The 16,368-nt window shown below is 37.6% G+C and overlaps 1 protein-coding gene across 22 annotated transcripts in view; it reads left to right on the top strand.

The window, feature by feature from the left end:
* The window catches only part of SOX6 (SRY-box transcription factor 6), a 673,059-nt gene that overhangs the window by 444,717 nt on the left and 211,974 nt on the right, over positions 1 to 16,368 (top strand). For all 22 annotated transcript variants that reach the window (XM_016423408.2, XM_056802165.1, XM_016423409.2 and 19 more), the window contains 2 exons: positions 387 to 559; positions 4,127 to 4,195. In XM_016423408.2, coding sequence (XP_016278894.2) covers positions 387 to 559; positions 4,127 to 4,195 — 242 coding nt within the window. The remainder of the gene's footprint in view (positions 1 to 386; positions 560 to 4,126; positions 4,196 to 16,368) is intronic.

Genomic DNA, 16,368 nt, shown 5'->3' with positions numbered 1-16,368 from the left:
TCTTGTGTTTTTCCATTGCTTTGCCTTTATGAAAATGACCTGTTTTTACCCAGTGGGATTATTCCTAAGTAAATGGTAAAGTGGGAATAGGGTTGGCTCTAGATCCAGAGATTTTGTGTTCAAATTCTGTCTCTGAAGTTTCTTAGTGGTGTGAACTCAACCAAGTCATTGAGCTTCCTTGAATCTCAGTTTCTTCATCTGGAAAAGAACAGTTTTGATTTTATGATCCCTGGCATCCTTTCTAGCTTTAGAATGGTGATTCTCTCGTCTTGTGAATGTATAGGAGTCACAATTTGTAGATAGCAGTTGGGTGTCTTGGGCTCAAAATGCCTTTGGGTATCTTGCCCACTTATTCCTAAACATGTCCAATCTATTCCTCTCTTTAGGTACCCCTGAGAGTCTGGCAGAGAAAGAACGGCAGCTCTCCACCATGATCACCCAGCTGATCAGTTTACGGGAGCAGCTCCTGGCTGCCCACGATGAACAGAAAAAGCTAGCAGCCTCCCAGATTGAGAAGCAGCGGCAGCAGATGGACCTAGCTCGCCAGCAGCAAGAGCAGGTGAGGCACCTAGACTTTGACCCACCAGGTCCTAGGCTGGGATCCTCACGCCAGGGACTGAGAGTCCCATGGATGCTCATCATGGCTTTAGGGAGGATGTGGGGACAAACTTCATGCCCTCAGGACCTGTTGGCATTTTGGGGGAGTGGTGTGTCATTGTGGCCATAGAAGAGTCTCTCATATGGACATAGTAGCAATAACACACATTATCCTAGAATAATGAGGCCAGGGTACTAGAACAATGGAGGGAGTCAATCTCTTAGGGATAGATCTCCTTGTAGGCATCTGAATACACTTGCCACTTATTAGCACAGGTGACTTATTCAAACCAAATTCCCATACTTTCCCCCTAGATTGTGAAGATTTACTTTCTGAAGGACCTTCTAAGGGCAGATCATTTTATTTCTCTTTCTGAAGGAGATCTACCCCTAAGAGATTGACTTGAACCATGGAACTCAGCCTGGGCCCTTCCAGTTATAAAAATTGTCAGTGAATTAGTCAAAAGGAAACAAGAGGAATAATAAAGTTTCAACTGTATAATTTTAAAGGTAGTCACTCTCCCAAACACTCTACATGTCTCATTAGAGTGCAGTAATCTTAACAACAATCATCCCATGGAGCAGTCCTGTAGGCATTAGATCAGACAGACCCAAATTAATGTGCAGTTTTTAGGAATCTGACATTATTACTGGAATTATCTTTTCAGTTAAATGTATTTTATAGGGGTATATAGAGCAATATATGCTCTGTTGATTTTAATGAGTTGTGACGTCTGGTATTTTATGTGCTTGAATATTTGCCCACATGTAGGAATATGGACTCAGCCCCTAATGGAAAATAACATAAAGGAAGACTGTAAAAAATCAGAAGTTAGAATGTCATTTAGCCATCCAGAGATGACACAGTAATTAACTATTGACACTTGTGAATAAGCTAGCACAAATTAATCTTGACACATTTGCAGACGAGTGATATCTTACAGTGAACACTTTGTAATTATATTTCAAAATGAAAATTAAATGACACTTAAAACTAGGTTGTCATGCCCAATGAAGCGAGCATGTATCTCAGCCGATTGGCAAATAAAATTCAGAATTTGAGCCACATGGTGCTTATGTCCCATACTTCACTGTGTCAAGCCTATACATCTCGAGTGGATGATGGTAATTGCGCTGTGGTGTTTGGGATGCATTTCTATGCATCACTTTATCACTTAGGAGGTACCATCAATATTAGATGCCTGGTGGTGTTTCACTGGTTTCCAAGAAGGAAATAAATATTCAGAAGCCCTAGCATCAAACCAAGAGCTGCAGTATAAGCTGTGCTCCAGTGACTTGGACCGTGTGAAGGAGAGCTGGCCATGTCTATGGGCTAAAGTTGTATCCTGTCCTTTCCCTTCTCACACTCCCACTGAGTCACCCTGACCCCAGTTCCATCTGCCCTATTCCTAGGACTAGAACTCACCATTGAGAAACCTTACAGCAACACTTGGGTCCAGGACGAAGCCACTCTGCCAGTCATCTCACTGGGAAAATGCTTGGATTGTGGTATTTGCTTCCTTCTTCTTGGGAGGCTTGGGGAGTATAGCTCAGGGTTGATGCCTTTTCCCTTCTATACCTTAGATGGATTCCTGTAGAATAAGATCATGGCTGCCTTCTGTTTGGAGGCTGAGAAATAGCAAGACAAGTCAACCTCTCTTTCTTTCCTGAAAAGGCTACCTTCTATCTTCTTGCTTCCTTTCCCATGGTTCTCTACTCAACCTGATCTAGGAGCGGGCTTCCTCTCACCATCAGGTTGCCTTCAAAATTAAAGGCTATAACAATCCAGTATTTGAGATAATATGCAGTCTGCTATCTAGTCTGTGCTTCATGGTAAGTACCATTATCCTAGGGAAGTTGTTTGGTATCCTTTCTTGCCTTTCCCCCTACCCCCACAAGGAGAGCATCCAGCCTTAGAAACTATTCAAAGTGTTTGATCCTTCTTTCTCTACACCAGAACAATTTTTCTCATGAAGAAAAAGAATGAATCTCCTGTTTGGGAATCCCCATATAAAATAAGACTGACTTTTTACCTTTGGAGAGGACCAGTGTAAGGCAAAAACTTGAGAAATTTATTATCTGGAGGGTTAGGTTTTTAAGTAGCACACTTCACAGGCCGTGAGGGAAAATATATTTATGTATATATAAATTTGTGTGTGTATGTGTAGGTATATGTGTATTTACATATATATTTATAAATGTTTATATATATATATACAGAAACATATATACTACATACATATACATATACTACAGTATAGTGAATAGAGTTTTAGCCTTAGGTTCAAGAAGACTTGGGTTCTAGACCTTCCCTGAAACTGGCTGTCTGATCCTGGGTTACTTAATCAACCTCTCAATTCACTAAGCAATTCTCTAAGACTATAAATTGCCAAACAAGTGCCTATTTTTATTTGATAGAGGGTTTTGCTTTCTGGAGATGCTTATACCAATGAAGTCAATATATACAATGAAGAGTAATGAACGATTTCCCCACAAATCTTTCTCTCTGTCTCTCTGTCTCTCCTTCTCTCTAATCTCTCTTTCATTTGTTTCTATAACAAATATATCTATATATTTAAGCAGCTATGAAGACCCGAGTTCAAATCCAACCTTCAACACTTGCTGGCTAATTGTATAGCAGTGAACAAATCACTCAACTACTATCTGCCTTAGTTTCCTTATTTGTAAACTGTTTAAAGTATCATAATAATAGCACCTACCTTCCAGGGTTGTTGTGAGGACAATTATTTGTCAAATTCTTTGCAAACCTTGAAGTTCTGTATAAATCCTAGTTATTATTATTAGTATTATTATTGTAATAAAGCATTTATTAAGCACTAACTGAATCCAAAGCCTTGTGTTAAGCCCTGAGGATACAGATACAAAAGAAAATCATCTCTGTTCTCAAAGACTTTCCATTCACATGCAGCTCTATTCTCTCTCTAGCCATAAACACACATACACAGATGTGTATGAGGAGCACTTTAGGGATTTCTGTGGCAACTTGTCCTTCCCTTTCTGCTCTTCTAAAGATTTGGTCTGATAGGTGCTGAAAAAGACAGGACTTTGCCTCGGAATCCCGTCATGCACCTGCAGAGATTTTGCAGCAGAGTCTCACTTTGCTAACTCTGACTTCCCAATTCTGCTTTCTCAGCCCAAATGAATCTCGTTAGAAAAGTGTTGCTGAAGTTTTACACTTTTACAGTCTTCACTCTCTAAGGGCCGGGATGTCAAACTCTGGTCCTTTCAGGATGACAGGTGAGGGTCGGGGTGATCCGATGCGTCGGCAAAACGCCCCTGGAGCAGTGGTGCTCAGCTGTCCGGAGCGATTTAGGAGCCAGCAGAGAGACAGCACCAGGTTGGGGTTTGTCCTTTTCTCCACCTTTCCTGGGCTTCCTCACTCCCTTTCCAGTAGCCCTTGCCCACGGAGGTGCAATAAAGCATCGTTCGGATGCCAGGAGAGGTAGCTGAGGTGATGCTTGGGGTTTAAACACTTCATTGTAACTTAACGAAACTTTCTTTCTGACAGATTGCGAGGCAGCAGCAGCAGCTTCTGCAACAGCAGCACAAAATCAATCTCCTGCAGCAGCAAATTCAGGTCAGTGTGTTTTATGACTCTCATCTGATTGCACTTACGTCCTCGCCCTCCTGAAGATGGAGTTTCCCAGGTTGCAGACATGCCTCTCCTATAAGCAGCAGCGCAGAGCTGCAGCAGGAGTCGCAGTTAGCCAAAGTCAGTCCATCTGACTTTCTAAGTGACTCTAGGCAGGGCTGGACCCAGTGAGGGTCTAACAACGCTTGTGAATGTTTATGATGATATCCTGGGCTCCTTTGAGAAGTCAGTGGGACAAACCTTGGTGCTTTTCCTCCCATAGTTTGTTTGACAGGGTGTTATAGCAATTTCCCCGGGAGTGGGTGGAATTTTGCTTTCCTTGTCCCCACTTCTTCTGCCTGGGTATTCTACCGATCTGATATCTTCAAGGTTCGCAGGTTGCTTATCTTTTGGGTTGGGTGAGACTCCATTCTGCCCCAAGGTTTCTTTTTTTGTGGTGGGCACCTAAAGTGTTGATTTCATTTCACATGGGCTTTACATGAGCAAGAAGAAAGCAGGGTTGGGCTTCTTCCCTTGTTCAGTCCAGCATTCATTTCCTCATTGAACAAATCTTCATGGAGGATTTACTATTCATTTAATACGTTCTAATACAGGCAGGACTCTCTCTTGGACCTTTACTAGGTAAGAAATTGAATAGGGCATAATCCTTGCCCTCAAGGAACTTTCAGTTTGGTTGAGGACATGGGAAACATAGAAAGAGAAATAAAATGAACTGCCCTTAGAAATATAAGAGAGGCACAAACTTTTAACTCCTGTTCCCTTGGCAGGGAAAATAGATGAGGATTTGGGCTGGTTATATGGGGTTTTCCATTTTTGGAAATGGGTATTGAAAAAAACAACCACAAGCAAATGTGATTGTTGAGCTGAGCCATTGTCAGTGATATTTTGAAAGCCTGTGGAAAATAGGAGAGCTACCAGGGGCCTAGAGAAGGGCAAATGTTTTCCTAATTGCCAAAAAAGGAGAAGAGTATACAAAATGAAAGTTTGCTTTTAATTCCTGGGAAATTCCTATGGTGAATCATTAAAGGAATGGTTGGGGAACATATAGAAAAGGAAGTGATTACAAAAAGCAAGATTGACATCAACATCAGTCTTATCAGACTGAACCTTTTTTTCTTTTTTGCTATATAGTTTATCTAATGTTTAGTAAAGCATTTGATAAACTAATACCATTCTTGTGCAAAAGATGGATAGATATAGACAAAAATATTTGAATGATTGGGCTCGAAGAATAACTTATATTAATGATTCAATGTTAGCTTGCCAGGAAGTCTGCAGTAGGTGATCTATACTTGAACCTATGCTGTTTAACATTTTAATAAATAATTTAGATAAAGATATGGATGAATGAGTAAATTAATGGCTAGCACTGTACTAACCTTTGGGGATACAAATAGAAAAATCAAGACACTCTTTGACCCGAAAGAGCTCACATTCTAACCAGGGGAGGCAATGTATACTGTTTTATGGCATGTTCATAAAATTCGCAGATGACACAAAGCGTGGGGAATAGCTAACCCACTGAATGACAGGATCAGGATCTAAAAAGATCTTGACAGGCTAAAAAGCAGGGCTGAATCTAATAAGATGAAATTCAATAATAATAAATAGTAAGCCTTACACATGGGTTCAGAAATCAACTTCACAAGTATTAAGATGGAAGTAATACAGTTAGACAGTTGTTTGAAAAGACCTTGTTTTTTGTTTGTTTTTGTTCTTTGCTATTTAGCTTCTATTTAAGCAGCTTTGAGGAATGCTCTATATTATGAGGTAGTCTACTCAGTTGTTGGACAGCTCTAACTGCCAAAATGATGTCCCTGTAACTTCCTCTGGAGTTACTGAGAATGAGTCCAATCCTTCTACCACCTTATGGTCCCTGACCTGTTTGAAGAGAAATACTGTGTCCCTCTTAAGTCTTCCCTAAATTAAGAGTTCTCTTTTTTGTTTTGTTGATCCTTATAATGAGTGGTTTTTGATACCCCTGTACATCCTAGTCTCCTTTTCTTCCCAATGTTGTCAACCATGTCAATAGTCTTCTTAAAATGTGGACTCCTGAATTCAACTTAAAACTGTGTATTAGTACAGTGCAATGTAGGCTATTGTCACACTGCATGAGTTCTTCTATCCATTTATTGTTCAATATTTTGACCACATATTTCTTTGATCTCAATCCTGTAGTCCATGTTAACAGATTCTATTAATTCAGATGCAGGATGTCTAAATGTGGAAGATGTGTATTTCATGTTGGGATCTTGTCTTTCTTTGCAGTTAAATGCTGTGCTAATTTTTTGATACTCTCATTGTTCCTGCTTAATTTCTTAAATAACTGTTTTAGTGTTCTCTTACACTAGCCCTATAGGAATTGTCAGTGCCTTTCTTACTATGGAGGTCAAGATTTTTAACCTGTCACTTTCTGCATTTTACTCTCTGGGTCTCGCTCCTTTAGTACACAGTAGGTGCTAAATGATTCAACTGCTATGTACTCTTTTTGATCCTCCTATTTGCCAAGTAGAATGGAAATGTCTCCCTGAGATGGTTGTATTTGACTAGTTTTTTTTTTTTCTTCTCTCATTCCTTGGCTGCTGCCCTTGTTGGTTTTATTACTCCCAGATTTCCAATATTTTTCTCTTCATCCCAGCATTATGTTGCTTGGACTTCAACTGGCCTTCTTAATTAATGTTTGTAAATGGTTCTAAGGACTTCAGATGAAAGGAACCAAGTAAGTCCAAGGCATTATTTATGAACTATTATTAGTATTTATTACCTGAATATAATTGTATAGTTATTAGTCCATGACATGAAATGGATCTTTTTCATGGAAATGTTATACCTGGTCATGCAACAGAACTTTTTAGTGGCTATTTAGTTTAAAAAAGGAGGGGAAAACCTTTTGTTTCCTTGCTTTCTAGCAAAAACCCCAAATATTTCAAAGTTTTTCTTAAAATTATGAACTTTATCTGTGTTTAAGGAAAAAAAAATGAAGCAAATCAGTCTTTGAACTTATCAGCATGGTATGATCCCTAATTATGGAGAGTCCTAGCTACACAATACTTAAATATGATCCTATGGTTTGTTGCAGAGCCTCCAAGGCTGATCTATAATTCACCACGAATTTTTATGAAGCCTCAGGATCCTATTCTCATTTTCTTAACTGTTAAGTCATTCAAGTGACATGCTTGGAGAATGTCCACAGTTAGCCATTCCATTTCCCAATGAGGATGGTCAAAGAGCTAGGGTTCTATTCATTTTTAGCAATGTCACACTGTTTCTAATGAAAAACTTGTGCTCTATGAATGAAGAGAAAATAGAGGACCGCATATCTGTAGTTCTTTATGTCTTCAACAACTGTTTCACCTCATCTCTTTTCAGCATTTATCTTATCACTGTGAGACCATGTAAGGAATTTTTCAAATATGGGAAACACCCACTCTTTACACAGAATTTTTCAATTTCTCCAACAGTAAAAGAACAGGTATTTACTGTATCAAATTCTCTTAGTTATGCTCCCTATGTGACTGGAGGGCTCACACTTTTAACATTTTTTAAACAAACACCAAATGGCCAAATATAGAATAGAAATGTTAATTTGCTAATTTTGACATAAAATATCCTATTTATATCCACAATATTAGCAGGGGATCATTTGGAAATTACTTTTATTCAAAAGAAATACTAACCTTCTCCTAGATTGGAAATCATCAGGCCCAAGTTGCAACACCAGCTCTGCTACTCAACTCAGCATGACTGAATAAATCATTAGCCTGAATTTCTTCCTCTATAAGATGAGATCGTTTGAATTCTTAACCTTTTTTTGTTACATGGAACCCTTTTTCAGTCCAATGAAGTTCCTGGACTTCTCAGAATGATGTTTTAAAGTACATGAAACAAAATATACAGTATTACAAAAGAAGCCAGTCATGATGAAATATATTTATTTAAAAAATATCCACAGACAATAAGTTAAGAACCCCTGGAATAGATGATTTCTAATATTTCTCTAAACTCAAAATTTTTCACCCTCCAAAGCAGTTTGTTCTAATGAAAGTCTGAGCAAAACTGAATACTATGGACTCTCAAGTCCCAAGTACTCATGGCCAATTCTGGGAGTTTGGGATTTGATGAATGGCATAGAATTTGATGTTCAGTAGCATCTGAGATTGGAACTCAAGAATACTATGTCTCATTGTGACCCCTTTCTGAACTGGCACTAATTCTTTGGGTTTTGTATATCCTGTCTGAAGAAGGGAAAATGGCATATGGTTTCACAATAACTATGCAAGATATTATGATAAGACTTTTGAGAGCTGGGGTGGAGAGAATGGGACAAATGAAAATATGAACTACTTCTAGGGCTTCTTTCTAGAAACTGGAAAGACACAAGTATAATAGCAGTGTTTCAATCTCCAAAATCTTTTGTATACAGATAAAAGATTGTTTTTGTTTTTCCCTCTCTTCACCTTAAATATAATTTTCTTATGTTAATAACTGAAAATTTCAAAAACAACTTCTAGACCTATGAGAATCCTTACAAAATAATAGTTTGAATGATGTTTTAGGTCAAGTCAAATCAATAAATAAATACATTTATTAAGCATTTACTGGGTTCTAGGCACTGTACTAAGCTCTGGAGATAACAAAAAAGGAAAGAAATGATTCCTACTCCCAAGAAGTTCACAATCTAATGGAGGAGATAACATATAAACAACTATATCAACATGTAAACAAACTATATGTATATAGAATAAATGGAAAATAATCACAGGGAAAATAGCATGGAGGAAGTTTGAAAAAGGCTTCTTTTAGAAAGAGATATTTTAGCTAGTACATGAAGCCAAGAGGCAGAGATGAGGAGGGAGAGCATTTCAGGCATGGGGAACAAGTAGTAAAAGTTCCCAAAGCAGAGAGAAAGAGGAACATCTTGGGTGATGAATAGCAAGAGAACAAATATAATTGGATTGAAGAATACATGGTAGTGGTGAGATTAAGATGCCTGAAGAATACTCAGAAGAAGGAATCAAAGATAATGAAAAGCCTTAAATTCATGCCATGTAAGGATTAGTTGAAGGAATTGGGCGTGTTTAGCTTGGAGAAGAGAAGATCAGGGGAGGAGGAAGAACAAGGATAGTTTTTAAATTGCTGTCACATGAAAGATTAGGCTCTCCAAAGTTGATCCCAGGGAACAAAACTCAGAACAATGGGTAGAAGTAGAAAATTTTAGGAAAAAACAGTTTCCTTCCAGACAAATTTCAAAGTGGAATGCACTACCTTAGAAGGTGACAGATTCTTCCCCCACTGAGATCTTGAAAAGTTCTTGTTATATGATTTGGACTAAAGCCCCTTTGAATTATGATATTCTGTGATTTTCTGAAACTTTGAGTCAGTTCCTAGAGAGAGCAAGTTGTAATAGGGAGAGAAACAACAAAAACAAGCAGCCAAACACTTGAATAGAATCAGAATCCTAGTCTGAATCCTGTCTCTGACATTTAATAGCTGTGTAACCTTGGACCACTGACTGCATCTCCACGAACCTGTTTAATCATCTAAAAAAATGGCATTAATGCTTTCGCTGCATACTTTTATTTATACAATATATGTTTATTCATACATATATACTTATATATATATATATATATATACTTACATATGCACATATAATAGGTATACATATTTGTTTTGTATGTATCCATCCGTAGAGGTATAGAGAAGGCGGCAGGTATTTTGAGAGTGAAATTTCAAGATTCCTTTCTGCTTTGGGAAAATAGTGACCTTCCCAAGATGCATACTGAAGATTGATTATCCTTTTCAGAATGTGTCTGAAAAATATTAGGGAGTTATTTTTTCTCCTTGGCTTTGGTTTCATTGCTGAGAGTCTCACTGTTAGCATTAAGCCTTTGTATAAGAAAATAGTAACATCCATGAATTGTGGATCCTACCATTTGAGAATGTGGCCTGTCATCTTTTGGTTCCATGACATGGATAATTGCTGGATTAATTGCTTCTGGGTCCCCGCCTTCATCTCCCTATCACACAGTGTCCTAGCTCTTCTTTTGATGAGTCATGTTTATTAGGGTAATTTTAACTAGTAAACAAAATACATTTTTAATCCATAGGAGAGTTGGAAACAGATCAAAGGATATTTGCAGTACTTTAATCAACAGTATTAAACATAGAAAAATGTTATGAGAAATTGAAGAGTTTTCTTTTTCATCCTTTTCTTCCAAATTCACAGATCTAGTTGTTTATCAGATTTTATATGGTCAGACCTTGACCTGTGGAGTTTGCATGGATAGTCTTGATGGCCAGAATTTGCCATGTCCATGTCAACAAAAATGCAGTCATTACAAGAGTTCAGCTCATTAAAATACTTCTATGAGAAACGCACATTTTCCAAAGATGAATGGTGCCATCTGATGATTTATGTTTTTAGAACCCACCTTTAGCTTTTCTTAAGTAGTTTGGGACTGCTATGCTAAGGAAGAAGCATCCTTTTTATGCTTTGTTCCATATTTCTTAGTAACTAACCTCTCTGAGTAGACTGAATGATCTGGTTGGTCTTGCCAAAGTTTTCTATTTCCTAAGACCAACAGCAATAAGTGAAATGTCTCTGTTAAAAATAGTGCATCTACTTTTATTATTAATTTTTCTTCTAAGTCAATAGTGCATAGTGAAGGTTATATGATGGAAGGCAAAGAACATTGTGCCTCATCACTTGGAAGGAAATTGAGATGCCAAACATCCAAACCTTTCAGATTTATAGGTTTTATAGCAGGAGGGATCTCAAAGCTCATTTAGCCTAGTCCCCTTATTTTATGAACCTAGAACCTGATAGAGATTTAATAGAGAAACAGAGAGAAAATAATATTTTTAGGGTCACACAGACAATGGTTACTAGAAGTTTCCTTGCTTCATGGATACAATTCAGTACTTCTGAAAAGTTTTTCCTTTTAGTGCCCATGGCGTAAGGCATATTTTTGAGTATTCTGAAAACACCAACTATTATATTTAACCAACAGAGAGTTTTTGACTTGATGAGTGAATGAATGTGGTCATGAAGTCTAGTCTCAGACTTGACAGTAATTCACTGTTTAATTTGGGACAAGCAACTTCCCTTTTCAGGCTCAATTTCCTCACCTATAAAATGAGATTACTGAAATAGACCTTTTTCTAAATTCTCTTCTAGCTCAAAGTCCCATGATTCTATTCTATGATTGAAGTGTTCCTTTAATGACACAAAATATAGAGGTGCTTACCATAATCTTTTGGTTACAATAAAGACTCTCAACTATATTTATTAATATTTTATTGAGGCCTTTTTACATCCATCATTTCCTCTTAATCACCTTCTGCCCCTACCACTGAACCTTTTTTTGGTAACAGATACAGTTAAGAAAACCAACACTGGTATTTGGCAGTTCTTTAAGGTTTACAAAGCCCCCCCTTCTTTAAGTTATATACAATGTACAATATCTCCTTTTGACATAGATACAGGATCTATATTTCCCAAGGTATACATCTCATATCTGTATACACACACACAAAGCTCTACTGAAGAGAAGAGAGATGTGTTAAATTTTATTTTTTTACATTTTGTTTCATAGAATTTCTACTTTGGTTTAATTTGTGTGTGTGCGCATGCGCACAAAGGATCTATATTTTGTTTGCTAGTGTGGATTTGTATTTCAGTTGTGTGACTTGACAACTACAAGCTCGTGTTCTCATTTTTGTCTTTCCTGAGAAAATGCCAGGTACGATTATATCATCATTAAAGAGGAGACTTCCTTTTGCTTCAGCTGATAGCTTGGAGTCATTTCATGTTGAGATTTAGACTTTAAGAAAGTAAACCTTTCTTTTCTTCTTTTTTTTTCCTTCTGCATGATTCACTCTTTATAATTCAGGTAGCTGGTTAGCTGAATAAGGGTTCTCTCGTTATGTGAAGTACATGTCTAAAGATCAGGAATAATTACATTCCACATTAGCCTTCATGGCCCACATGACCTGGTTAATTAATTTTTTGCTAGGATAATAATAGCAGGGATATATTTAAAGATATGCTTCATCATTAAGTGTCTAATTGACCTCCAATTTTAAGAGCTGGACCTTTCATTTATTGCCTTTTAGGGATGTTAGTCCAGCTAATAGGAAGACAGGGAGAAGAGGCAGGCATGAGGCAGGCTTCAGAGGGAGTCCCATTCTGTCTGTCTTAGTTGTATCGCTTGTTTGTAAATCGTATTTAGCATCGACAAGCAAAAAAGCAATTACAGTGCTACTGTTTTGGCTCCAGGGAATAGTCCCTTTTTTTGTGTTATTGATCATGAAACTGATCCCCTTCCAGCAGGCTCAGAGCAGGACCAAATAAACCCATTGAAAGCAACAGGATCTGTCTATTGGCACCGTGCATAGATCTGATCCTCCCTTGAAATGAAGCGAGGGTTATAAACAAAGCTTAGAAGTCTAGGAATAGCCCCCAGCTTCAGCAAACCCTTAAAATATTTTGTAATTGTATCTTCAATCATGAATTAGCCAGGAAAAACAGACCCTCTCTTCCCTGTCTGTTTCCCGCTCTGTGCTGTTTCTAATTGCCCCACAGGCATGCTGTTGTGATCTTCTTTGGAAGTTTCAAACCAGGATAAAAATGCAAATCTAATTATTTCTTTTATGTAATCTAATTAACTTTTTAAGTAATGATAGATGCACGAGAGCCTGCCTCAAACATTTTAATAACCAAGTTTCTGGATTATAAAGACTAGGTAAAGCTGCTGAGTGCAGCAAGGGTTGAAAATAGAAATTCTGGCTGCAACTTCATTCCTCGTGGCATTCTCCCTGTTATAAACACTAGCATGCTTATGGAAATGTAAGTCAGTGGACTTCGAAATAGAGCAAAGTTGTCAGTTGACAACCTGACTCCATGAGCCTGTGGCATAGTGTTAATAGTCAGCTGCCATTTTCTGAAATCTTAGAGCAGGCATCGTCTTCCAGCTCATGGTGATCGTCTTTCCTGCTAAATCTCCAAGTCCATTGCCATTCTCTCCCTTTAGTTTGTGAGGAGTCCTATGGGAAGAGGAAGTAGTAAGCTGCCTTCTCCTCTTTCTGTCATTCCCTTCTGTGTAATCTAGCATTCTTAACCAAATAAACCCAATCCATATGTAGAACTGTTTATAGAGCTCTTTATAGAGTGAATCTAATTTATTTTTCACTGCAAACCTGTGAGATGGGCAATAGAAATATTTTGGAAACCCATTTTACAGATGAGGAAATTGAAGCTCTGGACATTGAGACCTGTCCAAGTTCATCTAGCTAATGTCAGAGCAAGGATTCAAATTAGGGCTTCTGACTTCAGGTCCAATGTATTTGTCATTATCTCAAAGTAATGGAGGAAGTTGGAAGTTGCTCATCTTTAGGAAAAAAGACTTGGAATACCCATCCTGTGATCCTTGAAAATGGAAAAGATCCTAATCTCTATAGAGGAAGTGTGATGTCTGGCTAGGATCTCTTTGTCTGGGTTCCAGCATCCCTTGAGCACTTATTAACTGTTTGACCTTGGTTAAGTCATCTAGAACCTCTCTGAATTTCCACTGACTCTTTCTATAGTGGGCGGGCAAGAGGCTTGAGGTCACTTCTAAGGTCTACATTTTTATATTTGGACACTCAGTTTCATCATTTGTTTCCTTGTCAGTTGGGTAATGTAAGAAAAAATTAAGGGGTCATACAAGTAAACTATAACAAAGAGAAAAACATTTGGTAATTTCCTTTTCTGGCCATTGAAAGCCAAATGATTCCCCAGTATTCTCTTGGTGTGGATATTGTAGCAATGTTAGCATTTCATGACTTTTTGGTTTTGATGATAATCTCCTCCTATGTGGAGACTGGCAGACTTTACCATCTCTTCTCTATATGACCTTCTAGTTTAGGAATGTTTCTAGTTTAGGAGTGGGGAAGGTGAGAGAAGAGTTACTTGAGTCTATATTCCCTGCTGGGCAGTGCCACAGATTCTGCGTCTTTTTCTCACCTAATTACTTTGGCATATAATTTAAATGAAAAATATTGAGTGGTTGAAATGTATTTTATACTTGCATTGTGTTTTTTTTGAAGCTAGTATAGTTCAGGATGGACTGTGGATGAATCAAATGCTAATAAACTGTTAGTATTTAAACACTTGATTTATGTTTATATTCAGGTTTAGAGACAAGACTGGAATGTGATAATATCAGAGGTCAAAGCTGAAGCTTTTGGGAATAGATATTTGGAAGGAAAATGAAACTCCATTTAGAGAAGAGGGCAGAAACATCTAAAAAAATACTATCTTTTCAAATCCTTTGATTTCTTAAAATACTATTTGTTGCAATTTCATTCATTCTGATTTGGTTAATTAATTTCATTAATTTTTATTTGATTAAGGACTCTTTTTTTTCATTGCCATTCTTGAAGAGCAAAAACCTCCACTTGTCATAGTGACTATAGCAAACATTTCTATGATGCTTTAAGCATTTTCTTCAAAAGATCTCCTGGGGGAAGGTCATAATAATAGTTGAATGCTTTAAGAATCACAGAGCACTTTATATGTTTTCTCTTTGTACATAGGGCAAGCATCATCATCTCCAGTGTACAGATGAGGAAACCAAGGCTCGGGGGGAAGTGATTGCTGAGCCACATAATCAATACATATCACAGCTAACATATATGGACAATATTTACAAACAAAAACACTCTGAATGTGGAGGGTGTAAATAGCAAGGTTCTCAGTTTTATTAATAGCCTTTCTGTTTCTTTCTTTAACTATTGTAGCTTTCATGATTTTAATTTAAATCATCAGGCATTTCTTAAGCATCTACAGTGTGGATAGAGAAACAGTGTGGATCTTTGCCTTCAAAGAGCTTACATTCTGAAACAACATTGGCAAATAGAAGCAAAGAATAAATATGGAGTAAATACAAAGTAACTGGAAGGAATAGAAAATATCCAGCACTTCCTTCCTTTGGCAGCAATGTAGAGTAACTGAGGGGGAGGAATGTGAAAGGCAAGAGGGAACACATAAACCTCTTCAACCAGAGAATAGCATGGTTAGACCTGTGCAAGAAAAAAGATGATGACATTGCCAACCCTTTTCTTTCCATATAAAAAGAAGGTCATATCGTGTGAAAATGGTATCTGAACACATAATATGGATGAGCTAAAGGGAAGTATATTTAGGGTGGTAGGTGTGTGGAGTGTGTTAGTGTGAGTGTAAGAGAGAGACAATAACATGGACACCTGTTGTTGTTGTTGTTTATTGTTATATGAAATGTATAACCCAAGGCTTTTCGTTTTGGTGGGTAGGGGAGCAGGAAGATGGTTATATTCTCTTACCAGACACCACCTTTGGAGTTGTAGCTTAAAGGTCTTGGATGTTCATCACTTAAATTCAAGAAGTTTGAGTCTGCAACTGATGAAACTACTTCTATAGGTTGGTTTAAGGGCATGAGTGATATTTCTCTCTAAATATGTGGGGTCAAAGTTGATCATTGAAATGATATATAGACAAAGTTACCTGTGAAATTAGCCTTGTTTCACTCCCTGCCCCATTTCCATCTCAAACCACCAGTGATTCTGGGCTTTAGATAAACATATTATTTGAGGTGCAATGTAGCATAGAAAATACAGTTCTGAACTTCCAGACCTGAATTAAAATCCTATCTGTTCTGTTACTGCTATTATCCCCACTCCCACCCTCACCAACCCCTGCCACCACCACCACCACCATCACCACCATTACTACTACTACTACTAGTACTATTACTATTACTACAATGATTACTATTACTTCTGCTCCCACCACTACTAGTACTAATATTACTATTACTAAAACTATTACTACTAGTAGTACTAGTAGTACCGCTACTACCACCGTCACTACCACTACAACCACTCCTAATCCGATTATTACCACCACCACCACTACTACTATTACTAGTACTACTACTAATAGTACTACAACTATTACTACTACTACTTCTGCTCCCACTACTACTAGTACTAATACTACTATTACTATCACTACAGCTATTACTACTACTACTAGTACTACTACCACCACTACCACTACCACTACAACCACTCCTACTCCAATTATTACCACCATCACCAGTACTATTGCTATTACTATTACTACTACAACTATTACT

This window comes from Monodelphis domestica, chromosome 6, assembly GCF_027887165.1.
Source record: "Monodelphis domestica isolate mMonDom1 chromosome 6, mMonDom1.pri, whole genome shotgun sequence".
Classification (NCBI taxonomy): Eukaryota; Metazoa; Chordata; class Mammalia; order Didelphimorphia; family Didelphidae; genus Monodelphis; species Monodelphis domestica.
Note: the sequence above shows the minus strand (reverse complement) of the source record. Positions and strands in the feature narration are given on the sequence as shown.